Source organism: Ctenocephalides felis, unplaced genomic scaffold (genome assembly GCF_003426905.1).
Source record: "Ctenocephalides felis isolate EL2017-DRISC unplaced genomic scaffold, ASM342690v1 CF-g0.4_SCAFFOLD_03483, whole genome shotgun sequence".
NCBI lineage: Eukaryota > Metazoa > Arthropoda > Insecta > Siphonaptera > Pulicidae > Ctenocephalides > Ctenocephalides felis.
The window spans coordinates 106-11,015 of NW_020539637.1; the positions used below are offsets into that span (position 1 = coordinate 106).

Sequence of the window (10,910 nt, forward strand, 5' to 3'; positions counted from 1 at the left end):
CTAGCCGTTTTTGAGAAAACGTCGATTTACGGTGAAAAATCTGTTCACACATATACTTTTTTCAAATTTAGTCTCATTCGATTCAGAATGGCTTGAAACGTCGAGAAAACATAAAATTAACGATTCGAATTTTTTGATGAAAAACAAGCTTTTCCTTGGGGAAGATAATAATAATGAATTTTAATTTTGGTTTTATTTTTTAGGTGGCAAAACACAACACGTTCAAGATAAATTACGTCAAGAAATTCTGGATGTTTTGAAGAAACACGATGGTCAAGTTACATATGAAGCCATAATGGAGATGCAATATCTAGAACAAGTTCTTTATGGTGAGCATAAAATAAATATTCAACTGTTGCCGAATTTTAAAAATTATAATCTGGTTACAAATTTTCTGAAGAAATTAATTAATTTTTCATAATTTTGATAATTGGTTACATACATGTTAATAAAAAAAAAATCTGATCTATTTGACAATATTCAACAAATAATACATTGGTGACTAGCAAGGATCTTCTCTTTCAAATAAATACTTGCTTTGTAAAATTAGAAAGAAAAAAACTCTTGGGCTTTTAGACAATATCTTTTAAAAAATCAAGTTTGTTTTAATTTTTCTAGAAATATGAGACTATATCCTCCCGGTATGATTCTCCAGAAAAGATGTACCCAAGATTGTACAATACCTGGTAAATCATTAGGAGCTGAAGACATCACACTCCGGAAGGAGATGCTGTAGTGATACCATTGTATTCAATTCAACGGTAATTAATTTTACTTAATTTTTAGTCAATTATATCCTTTTTAATATAAATTTGTATGTAGTGATCCAGAATACTATCCAGATCCTGAAAAGTTTGACCCGGAACGATTTAGTGATGAAGAAAAGGCATCCAGGCATTCATACGCCTTCTTAACTTTTGGTGCAGGACCAAGAATGTGTTTAGGTAAATATATTTATTTCAAATTAAATCGATTATTAATTAAATCAAATTGTGTTAAATCTAAAGAAAATTATTTTCTCGGTATACACAAATTTGTTCTGGCAAATAAATGTTAACAGATAAACTACTATAATTTTCAATACATAAGATTAATTATGGATCTATTAAAATGAGTTATTTTCTTTTTAGGAATGAGATTTGCACTTCTGCAAATGAAGGTGGCATTGATGTCTGCTGTTAAAAGCTTCGAATTATCTGTTAATCCAAAAACAAAGGAACCATTAGAATTAGATAATAAGTCATTTATCATAAGAGTGAAAGATGGTATGTGGGTAGACTTCAAAAAATTGTAAAAAATCCCATATATAATATTATAAATGTACACTAATGAACCAATAGAAGTATTTACTACATTTTTGTTTATTTTGTTTGAAGAGGAGTTTGTGTTGAAAAAGAACTACCCCAAGTTTCACAGGAATTGTAGATAACTTCTAGAAATATTTATGTACATATGTATATATATATAAATATATATGTTTGTGTATTTTTTTGTATAGTGAAGAAAATACGTTTACAATTACCAAAGTAGGTCTTTTGTCTGGGTATGTCGGGCTCAATACTGCCTGGGTATAAAACCGACTAAAACCTTAGCTAATCTCTTACCCCTTGTCTCCACGGAAAACGTCATTAGACATTACTTTATGGGGGGAGGCTCTAGAATTTTATAATTCCCACACGTCACAATCAAACTTTCGTCCTGATAGTGTGTTGAAAAACATTGAAGTTTTTTATAGAAGGTATAGATATTATAGGCATCACAAATAGAACCTTTCTCACATCAAAGATAAATGTACAGAAGCTACAAACGATGCAGAAAATATAATTCTACTGATAACTCATAACAATTGTTAGATACATCAGAAAACATTGAAGTTTTTTGTAGGAAGTATAGGGATTTATAGCAATCCCAAATAGAGATTTTCCCACATCAAAGACTATTTGTACATAATCAACAAATGATACAAAAAAAATAATTCGACTGATAATACACCAGAAAGTAGTGACATACGTAAGGAAATAGAGAATATAGCAAAATAGCAATTCAAAGTAGAGATTTTCGGTAAACACGAATTTGGTACAGCTAATATTTTATGCATGTCTATATTTTACAAACACTAGATATCTGATATTTGTATTGTGATTAGATTATATATTAAAATACTTGAAAACACTATTACTTGAAACTTTATTATGCTTTTTGAGACTTAGAAAGTGAGCCGTATTATGGTTAGTCTCAAATGTAATTAGGAATTATTGTTTATAATATTAATTATAAGATCAGGATACGAAATTAGAATTTAGACTACACCAGCTGGTCAACAAACATTCTGTAATCGTTTATGTAATAAATTTCGCGATAGTGATTATTATTAACCTTGTATTCGCATTTATTTCAATGAGGAGGACATATCAAAGGCGTGCGATTTGCTCTTCAGTTAAACTAATAGCGTGCTTCTGATGCATCATATGTACATATTTATTTATATTATTGTTACATCAGATGAAACAGACTCGTCGCCCTGTTTACATGTGTTAATAAAAATATTGTAAAATAGTTAAAGTGAATAAAAAATTGTGTTACTTGGATTTTATTATAGTTGGATAAATAGCTCACAGTAAGTGGAATTTTATTTTACCATATGGCTTATTATTTAAACTTGCTCCTTGTGACGTTGATAATAGGTATATTATTACAATAATTAGCCAGTTCAAATATTCGATAATTAATTTTTTTATAAATATTGCTTATAATAAATATTTACAGAATTTGACAACAATCGGTAAAAAGTAAATAGCATTTATATATTATCATCACAAATAAACGATTTTCATATCAAATACTAAAGTAATTATAAATACAGTGGAATCCGCTTAGTATGACATCGAAGGGACACCGAAATCTCGTCATACTAACCGGTCGTCATACAAAGCACACTGAAGAAAAACTATTGTAATATGTAAATATGTTACATGTTTCAGTAACTTAAAAGAAAAGCCTATACATACATTTTAATTGAAAATAAAAATGACATATTAAAATTTAATATAAAATAAAATTGACATAGGGCAGTGCGGGGCACAAAGGTCCAATTTGATTTTCAGTAATTATACTGTCTAAACTCAATGAACAACCTTGGAACATATAACACACATCAAACAAGCATCTATCAAACTATGTTCAGAAAAAAATTCACATAGTTCCTAATTATATAAATATTATTTTTTTTACTATTTTTTTTGAAATTTGGTATCTGACCCTTTTTATCCCATATACGGTAAAGTGGGACAACCAGGGGGCAAACAGATGCAATTTCTTCTATTAAATTTTAAAGGGATTTTATGCTACATTATTGAACCAATGCAAAATATTAATTTTATGGGTACATTTGTTACAAAAATAACACAGTATATTACATTGACCTGCTATTGGTCAAAAATATTCATCAGAAGATCATATAATTTAGGTCATAAAAGTCATATTGTGAATTGCAGTAAATCTCACAGAGCTTCTGGGTATATAAGCTTCTTTCAACAAACTTTGTCGAAAAAATCATATGAATTTCAAGCCATAAGTTTTTTTGTATTGAATTCATTGTAATCACATTTACAATAAATTATTTTAAGTTACTTTTGAATTGCATTTTTGTTAAAATTGTTCATTCAGAATATCGATTAAAAAATCGAATATGATATTTAAATATTTGGAGAAAGGACGGTTCGAATCCCAATTTTACTCTTCTTCATTGGACAGAACAACTATGAACAATAATATAAAAAAATGAAATTTATCATACAAAAATAAAAAAAAAGTATAGTGGAACTGTAGTTAAGTTTTACTTTATAATATGTTTGCTGATTATTAGTTTATAATAAGTTCAAAAATTTGTTCATATTATTAATTATTTGTTGTGGTTTTATCCGCTGAAAAAGAGTCAGAATGAGATAAGAAACGTATGGATATACATTACATTTCTTTCTAATTTTTTTATCTAGAAAGATGCCTGTTAAAAAAGTAATTAAACATATTTATCACCATCTAAAAAAATGTTACATGTGCATACATACATATAGTCTTTTACAGAATTTTTGAATGCCATATGATTTTTTCTTTCTAAAACTCATTTAAAAAGATCTACATAAATCAGATAATAATTGTTCATTATGAAAGCACAAAATTTAAATTTTTCGTTTTTTATAAATTACGTCATCCATATGTCTCGTGATTATTTTGACATTGCTAAAACACAAAGCAAAAATTGCCATGTCTCTACATATTAAAAAGCAGATGAGATTTTTGCCGACACTATACTTTTAAATTTTTATAAATTATCTAACAATAAGTTTTCAATATTTTTCAAATATTAGATGTTTTTCGTGCTAATCGCGACAGCCTTGGCGCTGTTTCTGGGGTACATATGGCACCTTGGAGGTCACTGGGCCAGAAGGAAAGTACCAGCACCAGAACCTAGTGAATTTTTGGAAGACTTTGGAAAAATATTACTCTAGCAGAGCATTTCGGACTTTTAGTGCACGAAGCGTACAAGTAAAATAATATTTTATTAAAAATAATATTATCATCATTATTAATATTATGAAGACAATTATAAATAATTGGTCTGGCGGGGAAGGTCAGATTTATTTTGTAATATCAATAGCATATGTATGCAGCTGTCGATTTATAATTATGATTAATTCATTCTAAATTTTAATACTTAATTTAAGTTTTATATACGAGTTATTGCAGTAGGCATGATGATATAGATTCTGCGCCGCACAAAATGACATAATATTATGAGTAAGCAATTTGCAAGGTAAACAATTTAATTTATGCATACTAAAAACAGTAATCTCAAGATACAAAAGTCGCCTACGGAATCAATAATGAGCATTGTTTATTCAACAATTCAATGGTATAGTAGACAATGATCATTCTTGCAAATTTGTAGATAAAGCAAACAACATCCGATATATCCAGTAATGTTTTATGAACAGAGCATTTTACATTAAATATTTCTTTATATCTAAAAAAGAACTAGTGGTGTATGGCATCGTGCCTTAAGGCAAATTGCTGAAACTTCCCGTACCAACAATTACAATTTTTTAAAAAAACCTTTAAATTTTTTGGAAAACTTTGAAAAAAATTGAGTTTTGAGAATTTTGAAATTTTCAAATTTATTTGACTTTTTTAGAAAATTGGAATTTTCTTTTATATTTTGAAATTTTTCAATACTTTGAATTTTTCTGAAAATTTTGAACTATTTTTCAAAGCAATCGTGCTGCGTGGCTGTTTTAGACGTTTAGACTAGTTTTAGAAGCGCATAAGCGCCGCATCGCAGTCTAACGGATAAACATTTTGTACAGAACCCATAGGAATGAGAACAAAATTCATACTCATTATTAAAATATCTGATAATTTGATGTGCATATGTCTAATGATCATTTTTGACCGCCAAACGGCATTTTTTTTACTTTTTTCGCTCGATCTCTGAATTCGCTAGCCCTGTCTTCGCAAAAAATAAAACGGTCTTCATTTTGTGAGTACAAATATAATCTTCTCTCAAAAATTTGAATTACAATTTCTGGCTCTCTTTGCCAAAAACTGATCAGCACGTCTCCTTTTTAATACGAATCGATTTGAATTATTCAAATCGGTTGATCCGTGTTCCCGAAATTGTGAACAAAAATTTGTATACGTACACACACACAGACACATACATCCATTTTTTTAAGGAATGCCAAAATGTTGAGAAACCTTTGAAACGTAAAATTATATAAACATATTCATTTTACATTTTTTTGCGACTACTATAACTTACTCTATGGAAAATCAAATATATCACAAGCAAACACTTAATTCTTTTTTGAAAAGATATAAACTCTCCTTTGGTTATTAGAAAATTAAATAGATGCGCCATCAAAAACTGAATTCAAAGCGAAAATATGTACAAAATTTGTAAATTATTTTGATAATTATAAAAGTTATATTGTATTATATGTACTAGATAAGCTAGCTAGATAAAGCTAGCTAAATCGATATTTCTGGTTAATCAATTATAACAAAATGACGTTAAACAAGAAGCAAAAAAAAATTATAAACGCTGAAAGTTTTCGCTTTTTTTGCTGTAAACAATGTTTTATAATTAATTGATAATATTACTAGTATTAAAGTAGTATGAAAACTGGCATAAGTATTTAATTTTATTGAGTCTCCCATATAATGTTATATTTTTTTAGGCGTTTTCAAGATCGACCCTACTTTGGAACCTTTTCGTGTTTCAAACCCTTATTTGTGGTCAAAGATTTGGATTTAGTAAAGACAGTTTTACAAACTGAATTCAACAGTTTCCAAAAGAATGATTTTGATTTAAACGAAGAATTGGAGCCAATTTTTGCTACTAATCCTTTTACTCAAACTGGGCAAAGATGGAAACGTTCCAGAACGCAAATCACGCCCGCTTTCACTTCAGGAAGAGTAAGTAAAAAATATTTATATAGAAATCGATGTAATAATAATAAATATATTAGATGAGTAATTATACATCTTAATTTATATAATTTTAATCCAGATGAAAGCAATGTATCCATTGATGTTAGAAGTCGGAGAGAAGATGAATAAATATTTGGAAAAAAATGAAAAACTTCCAGATGGAATTGATGTGAAAGAAGTGAGTTTGTTTTAAACTTTGTTGTATAATTGAATAATGACTTTATTAAAATACATTTTAGCTTAATGAAAAGTTTGCTATGGACAATGTGGCAAGTTGTGCTTTTGGAATTGACGTAGAATCTTTTCAAGACCAAGATTCTGATTTTATCCGAGCAGCGAAAAAGATTTTCGAGCCTTCATTCTCAAACATGATTAAATTTCTATTAACATTCATGGCGCCTACAATAACTAAAATTCTTAAATTTCGGTAAGAAAATATAATTGACTTACTTTTTGTAATAAAATAGTAATATTTTATACAGAACTAGCTGGTATTGGTATTTTGCCTTGAGGCAAGTTACATGAACTTCCCGATTTGTGTAAATAATCGACTTAATCAACAAAAAATAAATTAATTTATGAGTGATGAAAAGTATTCCGAGTGGATTTATTACACATAATTAAAAACGAACGAACACGGTAACTCGGAGTATTTTTTAAAAGCAAATTTTCAAAAATCAAATATTTTTTATAATTGAACCAGTTTCTGCAGGACTTTAATGGTTTAGTATGTTCAAGACCGAGTACTCTATCATTATACCAACTAAATCATCTAATTTTAATTTTAACAAATGTCAAAAAAACTACTCACTTTATCGAACTTTTTTTTAAAATTAAACTACTTGTCGTAAGAAAGTAAGCCGTAATATTTCAGTGCGTGCTATAAGACCATGATATATATCGCCAAAAAAAGTTCCATATAAATTGGCTTAAATTTTGTTTCAACAGTTAATTACAAGAAAACGGCTCGGTAGATTTTCACCTAAAACTGATCAGTATCATTCCCAACTAATATCTTTTGATTAGTTTTTGACTTTTTGAAATCGATTCGGTAGTATGAGCTTAAATGTGGACAAAAAAATTTAACACATTTTTTCAAATAACTGACAAACGACAGTCCTCATCGAGTTACATCGACCGGCTTTTGAATTTTTGAAATCGATCTAGCCTTAAATAGATCTAACCTTAAATCGATCTAACCTTATATCTATAAATATTTAAGGTAAAAAATCTGTTCACATACGCACACACATACTTTTTCCAAATTTGGTCTCATCCGATTCAGAATGGCTTGAAACGTCCCTTTCAAGAAGTTAAAAATTGCCAAACAATAAATCGAAATCATCTATATTTGCCACAATAATTTGGGTCTACTGCCTTAGAGCAGGTCCATGAGCTGAGTTAAACTCCAACACGATTCAGAGAAGAATGATGTGATAGATTTCCCATTGCCATTTCACACCGCATTGCCATATTTTCAATTCGAAACATATTTTTAATCTTATATTCTTAATTGAAAATAGATATCACTACTGCCTGATATCAGATTATCCAGAATAATAGTAAATCACCACCGTATCCACACACAAAATATAGCGTAAATATATAACACAAGGCAGTGTATACTATCCTATTACTATACTTTATTTATTTTTAGTATAATGCCTCCAGAAACAGCAAATTTCATGAGTCAAATAGTAAATCAAAACATCAAATACCGAGAGGAGCACAACATTACTAGAGATGATTTCTTACAAGGAATGTTGAACTCAAGAAGCAAAACCCAAGGCGAATTTCCACGTATGTATATAATATTTATAATATCTATTATTAACTGACAAATGTACATATCAAAATATATTATATTTCAGCTTTGACCAATAAGGAAATGACTGGACATGCAGTATCTTTTCTCACAGATGGTTATGAAACCTCCAGCGGTGTTATGGCATTCACGTTTTTTGTGGTATGAAAATGTAATAAATAAACTCTTTTCGATTAGTGATTTTATACATTCTCACTAAACCAAAGTCGGTAATATTGACGTAATTTTAACGTAAAGAAGTTGCACTTGTATGAAACTTTTACGTAATAATATTAGTTTAAGAAATATGTAACAATTTCGTAACATAGATTACGGTAATGTTTCGCAAATATTTTGTAATATTAACAAATTGTACAGGTAGCCAAGTATAAGGATATCCAAAACAAATTGCGTGAAGAAATTGAAGAAGTTTTGAACAAACATGATGGACAAATGACTTATGAAGCTATTATGGAAATGTCGTATCTTGAGAAAATTATTTATGGTAATACTCTATGGTAATAATAATTAAAGGTCAATCTCCAATGATTAAAATGATCCTTTACATTTTACTGTTAAGATTGGAGTGTGCTAGAGCAAATTAGTCACGGTTAGCTCGATATCAGACAGCATGATATCGAGATACACTGCTGTGTTGCCTTCCAAAAACAAGCCATACAAAGATTACTGAATGTCCTCATAATATCAGACTGTAATACATATAAAATATATGTAAAATACTAGAATTACTTATCTATAAAAATTTTATAATTAAACACTGTTACAACTTTTACAGTCTACTACTTCGACAAAGTCAAAATCTTTTTAATTAAATAGTTTATAATCCAGAACGATATTTGTGTAATATTTTCAATGAAAGTAAAATGAATGAATTTCCACTAGCAATGTTATTCTTGTTATGAACAGAGGATATATAATTATATCAAAAAAGCCTCACATCTAATTTTTATTAACTAGAGACCATGAGAATGTACCCTCCGGCTTTGATGCTACAGAAAAGATGCACTCAAGAATGCACTTTGCCTGGTAAATCATCCGAAGACATTACCTTGCATCCAGGAGATGCTGTTGTAATTCCTGTCTATTCTATTCATCAGTAAGTAACTTTATATCATATTCATGTATAAAATTCGAATCATATTTATATTGATGATTATTCATTAATGATTATTTTCATATAATGTTATCTTATTAAGTAGTATTTTTGCATCCACAGTGATCCAGAATTTTATTCAGATCCAGAAAAATTTGACCCTGAAAGATTCAGTGAAGAAGAGAAAACATCGAGGCATTCATATGCATTTTTAGGATTTGGTGCAGGTCCAAGGACCTGTTTAGGTAATACATATCATTTCATTATTACTAACAAAGAATTTTTGCTAATATTGCATTATCAATAAAAACTCAATTTTTTTCTCATTCAGGAATGCGTTTCGCTCTTTTGCAAATGAAAGTTGCATTGATGTCTGCTGTTAAAAACTTTGAATTATCTGTAAATTCAAAAACAAAGAGCCACTAGTGTTCGACAGCAAGTCGTTTACTTTGAGAGCCAAGGGTGGTTTATGGATAGATTTCAAAAAGCTGTGATATGATATAAATACTCATAATATTAATGTGAATGCATCTCTGCATTTTTGTTTATATAGTGTTTTCTTTGAAATTAATTTTAATTATTTTTGCTATGTGATTATGATATTTACTAACTATATTAATATTTGTTTATCATTAAAAATTATTGTACATCTTGACTCCATGTGTATTTTGTTATTTAATATTGAATATATTATGTTTGTAATAAATCAGAATTCAAAATTACTTAAACAATGTTTTAATAACTAACAAGTCCACTCAATAAATCTAGTTCGAATGTAATGAAAAAACAGTAGTATGTCTGAACAAATTGCACATGAACTAAATCTTAGTTCTTTAAAGCATTATCCATCTATTATTCATTGACTATAATAGCTACCTTAATACGACTTCAGTATTTTTCAACTCGCTTTGTAAGAAAAATGCTTTCAACTTACTTTGATCAATCCTGCTCGAGGTGGGGAACGTTTGGAAATCATTTCTAACTACTTCTCACTTTTGCTTTCATGTGTTTATTTGATATTTTGCAATAGCCCAAGTAAATGCTTTACACACTTTTTATATTAAATATCTTCATTCATTACATATAAATTGATAAAAGACAGATATTCTGTAGAAATATTAGAGCCTTTCGAAGAATATGTAGGACATATTTCACAATTGTATATATGAATATATTTCAAAGGATACATTTGTTTGTCTGTGAAAATAGCATTTGATTAAAAAATTGATTAGATTTAGACGCAGTCAAATATATATACCTGTAACAATATATAGCTGAATGTACTTTGTATAGTTTGCTATGAAAAATAGATAAAAAAAAAGATTTTAAAAAGGCCTGTAATTGATAATTATAATGAATTATCATGAAAAGCTAGGTTGTAATGATTATAGGTTAAACACTTCTTCAATATTGCAAAAGATATTTATTATCACTTGTTTTTACTACATGTAGTTTTATATATGTAAGCTAATGAATTATTAAAAAGTGAGATGAATCAATTAA

The 10,910-nt window shown here is 28.5% G+C and overlaps 2 protein-coding genes across 2 annotated transcripts; both read left to right on the top strand.

Annotated features, from left to right (window-relative positions):
• Positions 1-203: 203 nt before the first annotated feature.
• Positions 204-4,471, top strand: LOC113382501 (probable cytochrome P450 6a13; the record flags this gene model as incomplete). Its single annotated transcript, XM_026620840.1, has 5 exons — positions 204-329; positions 725-761; positions 823-944; positions 1,131-1,265; positions 4,368-4,471. Coding segments are annotated over 5 exons (524 nt in total), but the record flags the coding sequence as incomplete, so codon positions are not given.
• Positions 4,472-4,793: 322 nt separating this feature from the next.
• On the top strand, positions 4,794-9,806 carry LOC113382502 (cytochrome P450 6j1-like; the record flags this gene model as incomplete). Its single annotated transcript, XM_026620842.1, has 10 exons — positions 4,794-4,813; positions 6,237-6,474; positions 6,569-6,667; positions 6,729-6,916; positions 8,147-8,289; positions 8,361-8,455; positions 8,672-8,798; positions 9,272-9,410; positions 9,531-9,652; positions 9,739-9,806. Coding segments are annotated over exons 1-10 (1,239 nt in total), but the record flags the coding sequence as incomplete, so codon positions are not given.
• Between the last annotated feature and the right edge of the window lie 1,104 nt (positions 9,807-10,910).